This window comes from Pyxicephalus adspersus, chromosome 1, assembly GCF_032062135.1.
Source record: "Pyxicephalus adspersus chromosome 1, UCB_Pads_2.0, whole genome shotgun sequence".
Lineage (NCBI taxonomy): Eukaryota > Metazoa > Chordata > Amphibia > Anura > Pyxicephalidae > Pyxicephalus > Pyxicephalus adspersus.
The window spans coordinates 42,036,002-42,055,133 of NC_092858.1; the positions used below are offsets into that span (position 1 = coordinate 42,036,002).

The 19,132-nt window shown below is 38.8% G+C and overlaps 1 protein-coding gene across 31 annotated transcripts in view; it reads left to right on the forward strand.

The window, feature by feature from the left end:
- The window catches only part of NACA (nascent polypeptide associated complex subunit alpha), a 22,685-nt gene extending 18,037 nt beyond the window's left edge, over positions 1–4,648 (forward strand). For 24 of the 31 annotated variants that reach the window (XM_072408069.1, XM_072408078.1, XM_072408088.1 and 21 more), the window contains 6 exons: positions 2,443–2,525; positions 2,830–2,907; positions 3,106–3,252; positions 3,378–3,506; positions 3,973–4,095; positions 4,530–4,648. In XM_072408069.1, the coding sequence (XP_072264170.1) occupies positions 2,443–2,525; positions 2,830–2,907; positions 3,106–3,252; positions 3,378–3,506; positions 3,973–4,095; positions 4,530–4,544 (575 nt within the window). In that variant the 3' untranslated portion in view covers positions 4,545–4,648. Of the gene's footprint in view, positions 1–751; positions 1,067–2,442; positions 2,526–2,829; positions 2,908–3,105; positions 3,253–3,377; positions 3,507–3,972; positions 4,096–4,529 lie in introns of all 31 variants that reach the window. The other 7 variants (XM_072408024.1, XM_072408041.1, XM_072408032.1 and 4 more) reach the window with 1 other exon arrangement.
- Positions 4,649–19,132: the final 14,484 nt, after the last annotated feature.

The window sequence follows — 19,132 nt, forward strand, 5'->3', positions numbered from 1 at the left end:
GATGCTGAAGCCGCCGCTCCCACCACGGAGGAGGCTCCGGCTGAAGATGCTGAAGCCGCCGCTCCCACCACGGAGGAGGCTCCGGCAGAAGAAGCTGAAGCTGCAGTGCCCACGACGGAGGAGGCTCCGGCTGAGGATGCTAAAGCCGCCGTGCACACCACACAAGAGGCTCCGGCTGAGGATCCTGGCTCTGAAGCAGTCATTTCAAGCGAGGAGATTCCGGCTGAGGATGCTGGCTCTGAAGCAGTCATTTCAAGTGAGGAGACTTTAGAATCCTATTCTAAAACTGCTGAGCAGAGTGAGGAGGCAGATCTTGTCAATGACTCTGAAGCTACTGCGCACACCAAAAAAGAGACCCTGGCTGCTGATGAACCTGAGGATATATTGAAAGCAAACTCAAAGGCTCCAGTCATTAAATCGGCATCTGTTTCTGAACAAGATCACTTTATTGCCTCTGATTCAAACCTGCAATGCACGCATGTGAATGAGCACATAATTGAGCATGATGCATCTATTGAAAGTACTTACCACTTTGAGCCAATGCATGCTGACTCAAGTTTTTCACAGCCTGCGGATCTTTCACTGAAATCTTCTCCTAATGAAATCGCTCGGTCTGACTCCCTACTCATGATTTGCGACACTTCCCTACTCATGCCTGCTATTGCTGCACCTGTCATCAGCAATAATTTGACCCTATTTAAAGATCATTCAGTTTCTGATACTTCTAATGTGTCTTCTTCTCCCCTTCTAGCTAGTAAAGCTGAGAGCGTTACCTCTTCTACGCAGCCTACTCCAGAGCTAGGTGCAACAAGCCCTGCCAAAGAGCTAACCCCTTCTGCTGCTTTGCCTTCTTTAGAACCTGTGCCATCTGTTTCTCTTTCCTCTGTTTCTCCTGCTTCTGCCCCTGAAACTGCACCCCCTGCTGAAGATGAGGAAATGCCACCCCTAATTCCTCCAGAGATTCCTGCTGAGGAGACAGTCTTCCAGCCTGTTGTGGTGGATGTCGCTCCTCCCAAACCTCCTGTTGCTCCCACTTTGAAGGAGCCTGTGCTGAAGAATGACAAGGGTATTTTATTTGGTGTTTCTTAGAGAGTTGTTGCAGTGCATGGTGTTGGGCTTCATGCCATTAAAATGTTACTAACACAGTGTGGAATTTATTAGAAATATGGGTCGTTTTCTTTCTACTTGAGGTCCCAGGGTCATAATATATAGCATTTGTGTTTTCATTCACCCTACAATTACTGTTTTAGAATATGTGCTGATACTAAGTGTACCACTTATTTAAGGCAGGAAAATTTTAAAATATAATGTTCTGCATGGGAACATTTTTATTACATTTTTAATGTTCTTTCAGGGTCACAGCATCTTCCTTTCTGACCCTATTAGTGGATTTAAAACTTTCGCATTGAGTAGTGGCAGTTCTGAGCATTTGTGTTAGATATGACCACTATGCTCTGTTTATTCATAGACTTGTTCCTTGTTTTTTTTTTCACTGCGGTCACATTTGGGGCAACAAACATTTATTAAATACTTGACAAATGATATGGCTTGTGATCATTGTTCAAATTTGAAGTAAATCTGATAGGGTTGCAGTGGGGTCTGTTTTGTATAAGGGGAATTTATTTAACCCTTAATTTTGTAGGTAAAAATCTCTCCAAGTGTCACCAATAGGCTTGGTATACCATGGAAGGAAAACAACCCAAAGTTTTAGCGTGGATTCTTGTTGCTAACATTTTAATTGGGGTACTCAAGAGCTGTTGCATGAAAACTTAAGCAAGGAACTCTGTAGATATATGAAAGACTTTATTAGTGGTCCATCAGTTTCATTGTCTCATTTCTTAGTAGGTAAAGTGTGACTTAAGGTAAGGATTTCCTTGCTTGTTTTTGTACTGCATCTCAAAAAAAAAAAAAAAAAAAAATCTAAGTTAAATAGATGGAAGTATATAGGGTTCTGTGTCCTAAACAGCCTTGCCTGCTGTCTCAAACGTTTGTCTACCTAGGCCTGGAGTAAATTTGTCACCTTGTTTACTTATTTGTGTGTCTAATGGATTGTGTGTGCAAATAAGCCATGCTTCACAGTGCCCATATTTCCTTTTTACTGTTGGTCACCACACTTAAGCTAGGCCTCTACTATCACGAAAGTAAAAGTAGTATGTGTTTATCGTACCTCTGGATTCTGCATGCAAGTCCGTGTAATACAGCATTAATACCTAATCTTTATCAAATATTAAACTGTGAAGTCTGACAAACTGGTTGGTAATACATGGTTGGTTCTCCTGTTATCCTGTTAAAGTTCAGAATTTCTGCTTTTCAGAAACGTGGACAGGTAAATGACCATAAAAATGTTTTAATTTCTTTAATAGGTTAACTGCTGTAGTGGGAGTCCCAATGCATCATCTGGTATAATAGAAGTCTAATTATGGTCTTTTGGATTTTTGGCAGGGTCAGGTACAGACTCAGACAGCGATGATTCTCCTCCAGAGCTGGAACAAGACTCCACACAAACTTCTACACAGCAGGCACAGGTAAAAAGCTTCTTTACAGACTGGGGAATTACTTTTCTCTAACAGGCAGATTTACTGGGATAAGGATCTATGTGATGTTTTTCAAACTATTAAATAATATTAGGCTTGGATAAAAATTGTCACTATTTTAAAATAAGAATCTTTGTGCACAATTAGACCAACCCTTTTGGCGTTGTTGTTTTTTTTGTTTTTTTTTGTATGGTAATGTAACAGGGAATAATTTTAGCCAGCCCTTTTGTTATAATTTGCTATCCCTTATAATAGACTTGCTGTATATTAACAACCTTCTCACTTTTCTTTACAGCTTGCCGCAGCGGCAGAAATAGATGAAGAGCCTGTCAGCAAAGCAAAACAGAGCAGGAGTGAAAAGAAAGCAAGGAAGGTAAATGGTCCCATAAATGTCCAAAGCAAGTCATAATAAATTATTAATGTTTACAGATTGCAAATCCATATTTTTTTCAGTGGCCAGTTTCAGTTGTCAGCATTAAATGTGGTAAAATGAAAATATTTTATTAAGCTGTTCTAATTTAATGCAAAAACAACTTTTAGGCTAAACCTGCAGTACTTTTTTCTATCCTAGGCTATGTCAAAGTTGGGGCTTCGCCAGGTTACTGGGGTCACAAGAGTCACTATCCGAAAATCCAAGAACATCCTGTTTGTCATTACCAAACCAGATGTATACAAGAGCCCAGCATCTGACACATACATTGTCTTCGGAGAGGCCAAGGTGTGTAGTACAGCTGCAAGAATACAATCAATTGTTATAATTTTGCTGTAACAAGATTTGTTGTTTTCATTTGTTGTATTGAGCCTAATCGGGCCTAATTTTTAATCTCTCTACAACTTTGTTAGATTGAAGATCTCTCACAACAAGCCCAGCTTGCAGCTGCTGAAAAATTCAAGGTACAGGGAGAAGCAGTATCAAATATCCAGGAAAACACACAGACTCCCACAGTACAGGAGGAGAGCGAAGAGGAAGAGGTGAGTTCCTTCCTTCGGGCACATTAGAACACATACCAGCCCACAGTGAGATTTGTCATAACGAGTTTTGCCATGCTTGATGATGTGTTCCTATGTATTTCTGTTGATTTTAATAAAAATTGCAATAGGCAGAAACTTAATAGTCCTGACCTATTGAACTCTTCATCAATTTGTTTATATAATTGTTGCACATACTGATAAATAGTAAATCCTGCTATTAATATAGTATTTGTTTTAGGGACAGTTTATTTAAATAAAATACTTTGTTTCGACTTGTAAAAAGAATAAACAGTTAAAATAATTTCTGCAGTGATTTCACCCCTGTGTGTAACATAAATCACCTGAACTAGTTTAGCTAAATGCTTTCCCTCTGAGGAATTTATATGAAAGAACATTGTCTTCTGTTTTTCCTGATTAAAGTCTTTATTTCTAGCCACATGTTCAACGTTTCCATTTTTGATTCTAGGTTGATGAGACCGGAGTAGAAGTGAAGGACATTGAGCTTGTAATGTCACAGGCGAACGTGTCTAGGGCGAAGGCTGTGCGCGCTCTGAAGAACAACAGCAATGACATAGTAAATGCTATCATGGTACGTACAGATTTCAAATCATTGGTTACTATTTGTCACAAATTTTGTTTAACATGCACACTGTTTAACATTGTATTGGATTCAATAGCCAGCACAAAGTTAATTACAAACAAGAACAGACATCAGCAACTTTTAAGGGGGAGAAAGTGTCTTCTCCAGTTTTTATTACTAAAGCAGCAGCTCTCACATCTTTTATGGTAAACAAATGTCTGCTTGTGTTTGGTAAGATTCTTACACAAGCATTTTCTCCATATTTCTTGTTGGGGTAACAACCTTAAAAGGCTAATAACTTTTTTCGGTTTAACTAAGTTTTTTTGGGTTCTTTGTCTGCCCATAAGCATGCATATAATTTGAATCTATAGAATTTGTGGCTGCAAGATACAGATTATTCCATGTAAAATTTTGCTTTAATTAGATTTCTCCTTTCTTTGTAGGAATTGACGATGTGAGGATTCCTCATACTGATCTGTCGTCTTGCTTGTGGGTCGGTGGAGCTGGAATTAAGATTTATACTATTTCTATTGATTTAATAAACTTGTGGCTTATTGGTGAATTCGTGAAATATTGTGTTTGTATTATTGAGCAGGAACCTTTCTAATTGCTGGATTCCACAGATGCAGTAATTTATATATCCTTTAAATTATCTGACACCCTTTACCAGTATACCGGTTATAATTTAGAGGGATTCTCTCACTCAGACTCCATAGCTATCTGTGTCACTGGCCCAAGTATTTTCTGGAAACTTCTCCAATGGTTTAGCATACATACATTAGAGTAGTGCTTGATCATATGATAAAAGATTTACCTATTTGTATATAATATATTAAAAGCCTATTGTAAACATTACCTAATAATTTAATGAAATTGGCAAATTGTAAAGGAAGAAATCCAAGACAAAGACGTGCTGTACCTTTCAAGAACACGACTCGTATGTGCTGACATGTGACTGTTGCCTAAAAAAAATTGTGACGAATAGAATGCACTGATTAGCATTACCACCTTTTTTCACATTTTATTGTGAAGTTGGTGTTATGGATTTGGGAAAATTTGATGTCCATTCTTCAAGGCACATACTGACAGGCCAAGCATGTGATAAAATCCCATCCCAAACATACCATCATCATAACCTTTCTAACTAATATAACCATTATGCTGGCATTAAAACAAATAAAGAAAATCCAATATCCTCCCTACTAATGATGGTCCGTTATGTACAGAGACCATAATCATATTACTGACTTATAAAGAAGTTTATAATCTGATGCTCCAACCTCTATCATTTAACATCAAATTAGGTAAGAATTCCCAAGTTTCATTATAAAACCTTAATTAAATATTTGGGGAGAATGATAGAAAAGTGGTAAAGAGGACCTTAACTCTAACATCAGACATAGTATTAGATATCATTTCTTTTTTGCTTGCCCTAGAACATGAGTGTCAAACTCTGGCCCACAATCCCACAATGTCCTCACAATTTTTTTTTATTTTTTTTTTTTTGGCCCCCAAAGAAATTCCTAATATGAATTGCAGCTGGCCCACCGCTGCATTGAAATTGTAGCGCCTCTACTACAATTCCTGGCATCACTCATGTCTATAGACCAGTGCCCTCTCTGCCTATGCATACCCCCTCATTGGACTGTTTTATAGACGCAGGTTCTTGTAGTAACGGCATCACTCACGTAGACTATAGGCACACTCACATAGACTAGCGGACTCTCTGCTTATGTGTGGCCCTGCATTGTACTGTTTTATAGACGTGGGGAATTGTAGTAGCTGTGCTATTTAGTTGAAGAGGAGTTCCAGCCACTCATAAAATTATGCCCCACATTGACTGTTTTCTTGACACGGAATTGTAGCAGTGGTGCTATTTCAGTTTCAAGTTTTGCCCACAACTGTGTCTAAAAATGTAATTTTGGCCCACTGTGTATTTGAGTTTGACACCCCTGCACTAGAATGCTAGTTCCCTTAGTGGTGGTGGCTGGGCTGGAAGCTGCGATCTTAGTGTTCGGCACTATTGGCCTTGCCATCCACTCCTGACCCCCACACTTCTCCTTCACTGCCCAGGCTCCCTGCTTGAGCTCTTCAACCAATCAAGAAGTCAGTGTGTTGACTTGTATACCCCAAGGGCAGTTTTCTGCCTCCATAGACTTGATATGGTGCCACTTACAAACACTTGTGCAAGCATATTTGCAAACTGTTTTAGGCATTTTCTTGCCTAGAAAATGTCCAGACTTTAAAAAAAAAAAAAAATGCATGTCGTGGTGGGATCGGCTGTTCTGCTCTCCTGCAGCCTCTGCCATAGCTGAGAAGCTAAAGACAGATGAGTGACAAACACTAGATTGGTAGAAAGCCAATCCTACCAATGATGTAGGCTCCAAACAACTCCCACCAATTGACACACAGCTCAAAGCCACACCCAGTGATCCACCTGTGCCCAGAAGCCACATCCCAGGAGTATTCGGACTGAACAGTAGTCCCACATATGTGGTATCAGCGCTTTTTTTTTCAATTCTTATTTAAAGAATGAAACGTAAGCAGACGCTGTAAGAAGATGATGGTGCCTACTGGTTTCTCTGCACTGGGATGAAGAAAGAATCCATGAAATTGTGGCACAGAAGGGAAGCCAGTTGTGGGGATAAAGTGCTCTGTGGAAGTAAAGGAAATGTTTGTTTTTTTGTTTTGTTTTTTTTAATATGAAAGCCCTGCTTTAAGGGGTGTTCATCCAATACACATTTACCAAGATTCTGTTACACATGACAATATTGGCTTTGACCAAGGTCACAGTTCAAGTAAACTGCTAAATCCTAATAAAACAATGTTGCCAACAACACCTATGATTATATGTGAAAGGTAAAATATAGACAACCTTTTCTTCACAGGCAATGAAATACTAGCTAAATTACTAAACTAAAAATACAGACAAATAATCATAAAGCCTCTAAAACAGAGTAAACAGGACAGCATGGTGTCTCAGAGGTCAGCACTCTGGTCTTAGCAGTGCTAGGTCCCAGGTTCGAATCTTAGCCAGGACACTATATGCAGGGACTATGAAGGTTCTTGTGTTTGTGTGGGTTTTTTCCCACATTCCAAAAACATGCAGTTAGATGAATTGCCTTCTCCCTAAAATTGACCATGGACTGTGTTAATGACATATGGCTATGGTAGGGACATTAGATTGTGAACCCCTTGGAGGGACAGCTAGTGACATGACTATGGACTTTGTAAAGCACTGCGTAATATGTCGGCACTATATAAATACTGTGTATTAAACACACAAAATATTGATTTTTTTTCCCTGCACTCTAGGATTGTAAATGAAAAATGAATTGATCAACTTTATTATTTGTGTAAGCATCCCTACCATCATCATCTGTGCAACATCCTCACCACTAGAGGCTTCTGAAGAGGCCAGGCTGATTATTAGACTCAGCATTTCATTTTCATGTGTTGCCAATAAAACAGGTTGGCTTCACTAGTAAATTCTCTTATTGTCATAGTTCAAGTCCGAGTCTAATTATCAGTTTGGCCTCTCCAGAGACCTCTAGTGGTAAGGATGTTGCCTTTCAGACAACAGGTTGCCACTGCTGGGATGCACACAGCGGTAGGTGGGGAGATAAGGGGACACAGATGCTGGGCTGGCATCGCTGGAGGACACCACAGGCTCGTGGGGATCAGGTAAGCCCTCAATTTCACCTCGAGTGTGGCTCGGGGTTACCGCTTTTTGTAATTAAATTTACCCCGAGCCACACTTGGGAATACCACTAGGAAGGTTAAGACTGATGGAAACATTTACCATTCAATGAGCGCATATCCTAACATTTCAACATTATGCTTGGTACTCAGCCTGTTTGAATCTCTGATCAGGCTTAAAGAAAATGTCTGAAACACTCATCAGGGTAGGCGGTCCAAATAGTGGCAGTATATTGAATAATTGTAAATAATTCTAGTCACGACAAGTCATTGGACAGCATTGTCCCTGATTAGGCCAACTTGCTAAGATTGTGGATATATATATAGCCTTCTTTTTCAAATAATCAAAAAATCATTAAAAGAGATCATGTAATCTGCCTTTTCCAACCTGGTTCTAATAATAGTAATTGCATGGTTGGTATTCCAATCCTCTACTTTTAATAAATTCTGAATCACTGACCCAAATGATTCTAAATGAGTATGCAGCCCCAGTGTATTCACGGGACTGAGTTTAGCAATGGCAGCTTTCATAATTTCTCAGTGGTATGTGTGCTTCACCTCCCTCACTCAGCCAGCTCTCTCTTTCAGTAGAAGAAGACTGAACACCCCCCCCCCCCCATCTTCTTTAAGCGAAAGTAAACCCAAAACAATAAAAAAAATCAGGTCCCGCATCGTCGGTATGTCTTTGTCCGGCACGCAAGGTGTGAGATCGGGTGACATAGATTGGGCAAATACTTTCAAATCTTGGTGCGCATGTGTGAGATCAGCAGTTTTTTTTACCTATTGATGAAAGCTCCTGAAGAGGCCAGGAGACTACCGGGATGCTCACACTGCCATTCTTGATCGCCTAGGCGGTGCAGTAACCCTTTTTTTTTGCACTTTAAAAAAAACACTAACAAACAAAATTTTTACTTTAAATAAAAGTTGTCTACCCTTTTATGTAAAGTAAAAATTCTGAGTTTGGGTACGCATTAAGCTTTGATGTTTAATTGGTCTGAACACTAAATTCATCCCTTTCAGTGCACCTCAAAAGCTTTTCATTTGATTAGGAATTATATTATACATAACCATATATATTGTATATAACTCTGTAAGATTATACCTGAAATCTGAAAGAATTGGCAATAGGTAGAATAGCATTATCAGCTCCACTCCTGATTTATTTGCCCAAAGTATACCATACATCTATAGTAATCGGAATGTAAAAATTGGAGTGCATGCTCATATCCTTAATTTGTGTGACTTTCTGGTGGCTTTTCCAACAATTAGACAAATTTCCTACAAATTAAGGATATGAGCATGTCGCTCTAATCTTTTCATTCCTATTTCTATGTTTATCTAAGGCATTGGCAATTTATGCATTTGGTCAGAACTATCCAATACTTCTATACATCTATGGTCACCGTCAAATCGATTATGCACTTCTCTTCCTCCTTTAACTCTAAAGAAGGAAAGGGAAAGCTCAAACAGAGAAAGGGGAAGAGCAGGCCTAGAGTGGTACTCGCAGAAGAAACAGAAGAGTGACAACATCACCTATCCCAGAAAGCTTCGGACTGCTCCTGCTCATGCCCGATCTCTTGCAAGCGCAGTAGAAGCTTTTCCTGCAATGGGGGAAAACAGTGCTGATCTTATGTATGTAAAGTGAGATTGACACTCTTTTTTTTCCCCCCATATTCATTTTCTTGCGCCTGGGCAGTGCGAGATCGGATGATATAGCCAGAAGAAGGAAAAAGATGGCAGTGCCTGGTGCCGAGACGATAGAGGGTTCCAAAATGGCGTGGGATCAAATTGGGGACAGACTGGAGGGATAGAGGGATCTGCAGAAATAAAGGTAAGTGGGATTTTTTAAATTTAAGGTTAGTTCCGCTTTAAGCCAGAAATTTTCACAAATGTATCAAGAGTGTAATGTTGGCAAAAAACGAGTGAAATGTTGGCAAAAAGTGGCAATTCGTTCTTAATCCTTACAATCTCTATCTCTTAAATATCTTTGTGGGAATGGTTGTTGCCAATGTTTCCAAGGTAATACAAGATATGTTACCTTAGGATGGGTGATAGTAAACTTCCCTAGAGGGTACCTCAGTTTGTGTGAAAATGGGGTACTCAAAGCCACTATATATGTCAGTGTTATACTAGGATTCAAAGACAGGAGAGAAACCCAGACTAAAATGCTGCCAAACCTTCATTTGCCCAGCATAAAAATTAAAGCCAAGCATAATGTATGTCTGTACTGCTGGACCTACCCCTATTTAATGTACAGCACTGCATAATATGTTGCTGCTCTATAAATACTGTTTATTATTATTATTATTATTATTATTATTAATAATAATAATAATAATAATAAGTATTGGGCTTTTCTGATGTTATCACCTACTTGACAAAGGGATATGAAAGGTTGAAAAGTATTATTAGATAGGAAACAAGCAAAATGTTGTAGTCATGGAGAAGCTATGTAGGTTTTTATCAGTTTTAAAGGCTTGATAGCCATGCTACTTCCAAAAGTGGAGATCTGGATCATGCATGAAGCAGAAAGGGGTAGGTAGATAGAGGAGTAGTAAAGCTTTTTAGGCCAGATTTTGGTGCAGATGGGGGGGTTACAGTTAAAGCATCTTAGCTTACATTACCAAACATTGCTTTTCGCAAAGAAGTGTTGCCTGGACCAACACAGGCATTTCTCAGCCTTAAATATTAAATATAAGTTCAATTCTGTGCTAAATTGTTCCATTATGCAGATTTGGTGGGTTGACAGTATGGGTATGACAGTATGCCCTAGAGAGGATAAAAACTCAAGTTTGTGTAGAGGATAGGCGAAATGGCTGTAGCAGCAGATTTAGCTCAGTTGGTGCAGAGCTAGATCGCCAGTGCTAGCAGTAGTAACAGAACTGTAGTCCTCAGAACAAGTAGTCCTCAGCCAGGGACACAGGCTTGATCACTGACTCTAGTCGAGGTTCCTGGATCCATATGCACATACCAGGAAAAATATTTAAGTATTGTTCCAGAACAAAGAAATTCAAGTTCTGATCCTTTGTCTTGGTTGCTGGTTTAATCCAATAAAGGAGTGACTCCTCCAAATGTCCATAGGCTTTACGGGGTCACTCTGTATCATTGTAGCAGTAATCATAGAATCAGGTTTGTATCTGAGTTGATGCGATATTTCCAGTCAGTGTATTAACTGCTGGGCTTGTAGACAGGTACTGGCTTAGTCAACACACTTAAAAGTAACGAATTTTGATTGAAGATCATTCTTTAGAGTCAGATGGAGTATTAGAATGTCTTACACCACTACAGGCTTAACATGATGGAGATACATACATTACTTGCACATGCATAGTTATATAATGTGTGGCAAAATGCTTTACTTGACCTTCAGGTGCTTTGAAAGTAGTTCTAGCAGTATGCTTTTTTATACTCTAGGATGCACATCAGCCATGATATATGCTCCCATTAAGTTCTTTTAGTTTACAAAGTAACACAACAAACCAAGGCATGGCTAACTTCCAATACTCTTGAAGGGCATTTATACCCAGGGCTTCATAGTCTTAACATGCATAATACATAATAAAACATTCACTATGGCTGAATAATAAAGGTGAATGTGTTTCGAATGGCATTCAATTGCCTTGTTTACTAATAGATTTAGGACTAAATATCCCAGTGTCTTTATTAAGTTTATTAAAACAGCTTAGTTCAACAGATGTAAATGCTCTGCTAAGGCCACCTCAAATTATTCCTATATCGACAATATGCTTATAACCTTACTTGGGTTTGAAGGGTGTTCTCCACTCCCAAATGTTCCACTACCTTATAAACCCTCTAAGAAGTTGGCCAGCACCAACATGGATCTGCTTGTGTCTCGCCTTAGCAAAACTGTGGTGACCAACAAAAGTTTGGGTTACCCTCACATCGACCTGACCAAATGGTCATATCCACCATGCCGAGGGCTCATTAGGTTTCTATTCATTGGTGTATCACTGTACAGTGGAAGAGTTTTTCAAATGGTGTAAAGCTTTCAGTCTTAAGTCTAGGATCTTTTCAGTCTCCTGATCCTGGGTTTTTTCCAGTCCAGCATGGATCAGCATCTGGCACGGAGCACCTATAGAGAAGTAAGTCCCTGGAAATTTTTATTCAACCCGACTTCTCATTCTTTGGTTCCTATATTTGTTTAATGTGTCTCTTCATTTCATACCTCTTAGCATTATTCTGGCTATTCAATGTTTTCACTTCAAAACGTTTTATAAGGTCTTGGGTGTACAAAAATACAAAATCCTCTTCGCTGATGACATACTGATGTTTATTACCTCTCCAACCACCACTCTACCCAATTTATTGCAACTATTGGATGACTTTTCTTTGTGTTCCGGTTTGAAGGTGAACAAATCTAAGTCCCAAGCCATCAATATAAATATCCCTTTGGGAATACTAGAGGGTGTGCGTAAGAGGTTTGACTTTAGTTGGCAAGAGGAGTCCATTCAGTATCTTGGTATACGGCTGACTCCTAAGTACAATAGTCTTTATAAAGCTAATTACACAGGATTGTTTAAAAAACTTCATGCAGACCTGTGTAGGTGGGCTCATGCCCCTCCTTCTTGGCTAGGACGAATAGCGGTGGTCAAAATGAATGTACTCCCTGAACTACTCTATTTGTTTCGCACGCTCCCGCTTCAGGTCCCTGTAAAAGAGTTGGAATTTTTACATGCCAAAATAATGCATTTTATCTGGGCTGGCAAGAAGGCCAGAATACGTAAGAACACTCTTTTCGCACCAAAGCGAAAGGGGGGTCTGGGGGTCCCAAATTTAAAGTATTATTATGTAGCAGCACAGATAGCACAAACCTCGTTCAGCACTTTACATGGAGCTCGTCCCCAATGGGTGGAAATAGAAAATCAAGATAGATTCTCGGGATCAATAGAATCCCTCATGTGGCGTAAAAAAAATGGACGGGGGACAGTGTTAGGTCCGGCATTGTCCCACTCCATGCAGGTTTGGGATAAATTCAAACATTATCAGCAACTTACCTCATCCCATAAACCCCTAACCCCACTATGGAATAACCCGGACTTCCCACCGGGCTTAAGTTTATGGAATTTCCATTGGTGGATCTCCAAAGGTTTCAGGAGGGTGAAGGACTTGATTGATGTTAGGGCAGTGTTATCCTGGGAACATTTAGTCAGCAGTTTTGAAATTCCTCATACGGAACATTTTTGCTATAGACAACTGTCTTCATATATTACCACAGTAATTAAAACGGCCCCGAGACCTATGCGCTCTTCTGTATTCAAAAGTACATGTCTCTCCCTAGCTTCAACCAAAGGGCAAATCTCAGTGATCTACTCAGCCTTAGTAGCCCCTACTGACAAATTGCAATACATGCCAGATTGGGAATCTGAATTGGCTATTACATGGGATTTGGAAGAATGGTGGGATAGCGTGGATTCCCTTTCCAGGATTTCCCTAAATTCTGCAATGATAGAAGCTAATTATAAGGTAGCCCTTAGGTGGTATCTCACTCCAGACAGACTAGCGAAAATGTTCCCTTCAACTTCTCCTCTCTGTTTTCGGGGCTGTGATGCTAGAGGTACAATGTTACACATTTGGTGGTCATGTCCCATAGCCAGGAGATACTGGGACAGAGTGTTCGATCTGATATCTACTGTTCTTCATCAACCGATTGGTAGTTCTGTCGAAGCGGCCATGTTTGGCAGGCTTGATATGTCCCTCTCGGGTCCCTCAAGAAAGTTGATTGGAATGATTTTATTGGCGGGCAGAATTTCTATGGCCGGGGCATGGAAGTCTCCCTCGATTTCCTTGGACCCTATACACACTAAACTGAACTGGATTATGGTCAATGACAGGTTGACCCACACTTTAAAGAATTCGCTGGATAAATTTGAAGATATATGGGAACCTTGGATTGAATTTAACAACATGTAATATACAGTTTCAGCCTCGCTGGTGAGCTATGATACGCTAAGATTATCGGTTCGAACAACCTCCTCTTCCCTCTCCTCCCCTCCCACTAGTTTAAGTGTTCTTTGTTTTGTGTTTGTTTTGTTTTATAAAGGGGACGTAGGCTTGGTTTATTCTATTGTTTAAAATTTCGCTGTATATCGGGTTATCTTTTTCGCCAATTTCAGTTGGTATGTCATGTTCTTTAATTTTTTGATCTTAAAAAGTCATTTTTTCTTTCTTTTTTGGATATACCAGGGCTACAGCGATTCTGTGTTTCTGTGGCTCAGACATTACCTGATTCGATATTCAATGTTCATATGTATACACTCATACATTGCCGTCCCTTGTTTAGATAATTTTGTTAATATCTTATGTTTTATGTTGACTTAATTGTATTTATACTTGTAAAACTCAATAAAAATATTGAAACACAAAAATACAAAATCTTTTGCAGGTTAAACAACTTTCTTACCTGAATTTTATCTTAACAGGGACATCACATAAAAGGGTGGCTAACCCTTTAATATAGATAAAGAAAATGTGTGGGCTGCTAATTAGAAAAGAGCTTTCCTGTAATGTAAAAAAAAAGTGCTTATCTAAAGCATGTGCAATATGATGGACACTTTTCTTTTACATTTTCAGGAAGACGTGTCACCTGATCTTGCGCCTGTGTGATCGGGTGATGTAAGAAGAACAAACCGCAAGAAGAGGAAGAAGATGCCGGCTTTAATTTTTAGCTACCTGAAGTTCAGTTGTAAAATGTTTCATGCATCATTTAACTATTCATGTTCACTGCTTGCTACCTTTGAGCATGTTTAGTTTATGAAGAGTTATAGCCTCTTAAAGTGGAACTAAACTTAAAAAAAAATCTCATTTACTTTTTAATCCTCATTCATACTGGCGCCAGTTACCCCCATCGTTGTCCATCTTCTGTCTTCTTCTGGCTACTTCACCTGATCTTGCACTGTGCAGGCCCAAGATCAAATATTGTAGCCTGCTGTGAAGGGAAAAAAAGAGTCCCAATCTCACTGCACATCTTGGGCATGCACAGAAGACGTAGCTAGAAGCCTCCTGGGATGCGTGACGCAGATATCCCAGGAGGCTCTGTGCTCTGTGCTGAGGATCTGGTCGCCTAGGTTTTGGGAATTCTCTACACCTTTGATCATACCCTCTACTGTATCTTATTTTCTTCCTGAATTTCCAATGTCTCCTCAGTTTTCTCCCTCTCCTCCTTCCCCTTGTCTTCTTGTCTTGTTCTACCTTTCCTTAATTTCTTTATTCATTTTCCTGCTACAATGCTTAACTTGTTTTCTTATATGATATATAATGTACCCACTATAACAGGAGTGACACTGATACTTTTGCTACATTTGATTTTGTTACATATTGCTATTTTGGTGGTCCACAGAAAAATTTGGACATTATTTGCAATTTTTATGTTTTTTTGATTATAAAACAAAAATAATCGTCTAATAAATTCTTATATTCTGAATAGCAATTTTCACCTTTTTATTGCCCTAAATTCACAAATTGTACTAGAGATGGAAAAACAAGGGAGGCGCAGCGTGACATCAGTGAGGCAACCGTTGCTGAGCCGTACACTTCAGTATTGTTTCCACCATTACAACAGTCATCCTACTCCGATCCGATATACTCCAATACCGATTCTCATCCAATTGTTTTAATTTTTTTCTCAGATGCTATTTTAGGTAAGCATAATCTTAAATGTGTATTTTCTTTACCTGTTATATTTAATGGCATCAAATAGTTTGACTTTGATAACTATCATTTCTTGTTTGGTCTTAGATTCGAATGAAATAAACCCATTATGAGTGAGAAAAACCAAACAAATATTTTGCATTTCTTTAGTAATACCAAAGATAATGCAACTAATGATAACACTGGTCAACAACCATGTTCTTGCCAAACAGATTAATTTTAGGTTATGTTTGATGCACAGATTCCACAAATATGGTATTTGGAAGGCTCCAGCAGTAGTCTGCCATCATGTGTCTATCCCATCTGCCCTGATACCTTTCTCCCATCATCTTTATATCCTGATGGAACCTCTCCCCTTGTTCCTCCCTAAAATTGCCAAGGTTTTCTGTAAATTTTTGCAAATGGCTATGGAGATAGTGTACCTTTATGTTCATAGTGGCACCCAAATTTTTAAAGTTTGTACTAGTTTTTTTGCTTTATGGTTACCCAAGAAGTTCTTGACAACCATGACATAGTTGTGCCAGGCAGAAGCTTCAGTATCGATCATGTAACTTGTGAAATTTGAATCATTTATCAGTTTCCGAATATGGGGTCCATCAAATATTCCTGCTTTTAATTTTTCAGTACTCAAACCAGGGAAGAATCTACAAATGTATTTGAAGCAATCACCGTCCTTTTACAAATTGCTTCATTAATCCCAACTTTATGTGTAGTGGAGGGGGATTGATTTTTTTTTTGTCAACCATTGGCTTGTTAATGATGTTCGCTGCGCCTTTTTTTATGTTTTCCCTTGGAGGTCATGTCACTTTTTTTCAGTGATCCTGCTTTGCTCTACTATCCCACAAGCAGATGAAACATGGGTACTTTGTGTATCCACTTTGCTGTCCAAGTAGGAAGTTCACCATTTTTAAATCAACACATATGGATCATTGGTGTTCATGATAGCAGAGATTTTGTAGGACCATTTTGATATTTTCATGTTGTTCTTTATGTTTTGTTGAGTGACCAATTGGAATTGATGCATAGCAGTTGGCATTATGCAGTAAAACAGATTTCAAACTTCGAGTGGAACTGTCTTTAAAAAGCCGCCAGTCTTCTGCTCTGTATTCTGCTACTCCCATATGGGCTATTAGTCCAGGGATGTTACAACAGTACACAAAGTCTCTATCTTCACTGAAATATGATAGTGTAATAGTGTCACCTCTCTCGTCCTATAAACCGTTATTTTAACTTTAGGTCTCAGACAGTTCTTTTCTTTTAGCCTGGATGCTAAAAGTTCAGATGCTTGTTTTGACAGTTTTAGATCACGTATTAAATCATTGAGCTCTTCTTGGGAGAACTGCTGGTTTGATTAAATACTTCCTTCATATTCACTTCCACTGCGAACTCCTTGATTACACTCCAAACCCTGTATATCCTCCATGTCAGATACAGGAATATCAGGGAGTGTACTGAACACTGGTATGAGAACATCAGCACCATGCGGCACTGGTCGTCTTGCTGATTCCAAATCAGGGTATTCCCTCTTGTTTTTCTTGTAACGATTGAAAACTTTCACATTCACAGCACAAAAATAACAATCATTATGATGATTTTTGGGCTCTTGCCATAGGTACTCCAAATTTTAAACTTTTCAGTTTTCCATTTTTCCACTGAAGAAGACACTCTGCACAAGTTTTAAATACCGTATGGGGAGCCCAATACCTATCTTGGTCCCCCGGTACCCCAATACCAAAAATATTCAAGATATGTTTGTTTCACAAATTCTGTAATGTTTTTTCTCTGTTTTTACTGAGAATATTCACCACAAATGTAGCAAAATACATTAGGGTCATTTAAACAACTTCTTGAAGAACTCATATTTTAAAAAAAAAAAAGAAAATGTATAAATAGAAAGAAGGCAAATGAAAGTTTAATGAAAATAATGCTACATTTATTATATAAAATGCAAAACATTGGTGTAAATAAAGATTAAAAATAATATGCTGCGTTAACATTTGTTATTGGTAAAATCGTCTATTCCTAGTCCTGTATCACAAGAACTACAGCCAATTTAATGAAACTGATGTCATTTCTGGATTCAACAGACCTGAAATACACTATATTAAAAAAATTCTTGGCAAGTGAAAATTTTTTTTGTTTTGTTTAGCTGTGTAATAGTAACAATAGTAATAGTTCACTTAACAGTGAGCTGATCAATGAATCAGAGCCTCCACAGTCCTTGTCAGGCACCATTAGGAAAATCATTATTTTACAAATGTATTTATCTTTTAAAAAAATCATATTAACAGTCTGTGGGATTTAAAATTATGAATTTAGGGTCCAAAAAGTTGGCTACAAATGGTCTGGAGCACCTTTTTTTCTATGTCTATTCATCTTCCGTACTTTGATTACTTTGTTTTCCTTGATATTATACAATGTGCTTACAATGTCATGACCGATACGGTTACATTTGCTTAACTTTAAATTGTAATATTTACTTTTTTGATTACTCTCTGCAAGAACCATCCTTTTTCTATGTAAAGGAGTATTCTGTATTTTCTTTATTATTATCATTTCCAGTTATTTTATTAATAAAAAAAAAATTTTATTTAAAAAAAAAAAAAGTGTTGCCTCCCCCTTATGTACAAACTTTGGTGATAGGTTTGCGTTATTGTGGTAATCTATTTTTTTTTTTTTTTTTACTACTGTCCAACCTCTTCTACAAGTCTGTTTCTCAATGAACCACAGAAGAATTTTTATACCAGCACTGGGCCATCATCTCCTACAGATATAAATCTATTGATGAACACATTGTATATGTATCTTATAAAGAAAGACGTGCTGGGTTTAGGCCTTTAAAGCCTCTGCTACCACAAACCCGCAGACTAACATTTTTATTTTATTACCTTAATTTCCAGTTTACTAAAAGAGTAACTGAAGCATCATTCCTGAAAGCATATACAATACTAAGGACGAGACACAGATATTCTAACCAAAATAAATTTTATTACATGTGCTGGATATTTTTGGCGGGATTGTTTGCTACCTCAGGAAGATAAAAGAATATCCTGAGAGGGTGGAGAGGACATTGGGCTGAATTATCTGCTCAGGTTAAATGTTTTTCCTCACTCCTAGATTGTAAGCTCTTCGGGGCAGGGTTCTCTCCTCCTCCTGTGTCACTGTCTGTATCTGTCATTTGCAACCCTGATTTATTGTACAGCGCTGCATAATATGTTGGCGCTATATAAATTCTATTAATAATAATAATAATAATATTAATGTGTTATTCTCTGGTATTCCAGCCTTGGTGATGGAAGAACACAGCAGTCTCTATGGGAGGTGTGATGTCACTTCTAGGCCCTGACACACCACACAGAGCTCACATTCATCTGGAAGTGGTCTGACCAGGCCCTAAAATTCACAGCTCCTCCCTTTTCGCCCGTCCTTATTTCTCATTCACGCACCAATACATTTGAAGGCGTGGGATTACACTTCCCAATAACCGGGTGAACCGCCATTTCCCGTACATATCAATGTGATGCTATAGAAGCGACCAGAATGTACTGGAACATTACAGAATGCATCAACCCCGCCCCGCACACGCCCAGCCCCCTGCACCTCGATACGCCGCGCTTTTGCTCCACAGTGGCGCTCGCGCAGGAGAGGGGCGGGACTTTCTCTCGCTTTTCTTTTGTGA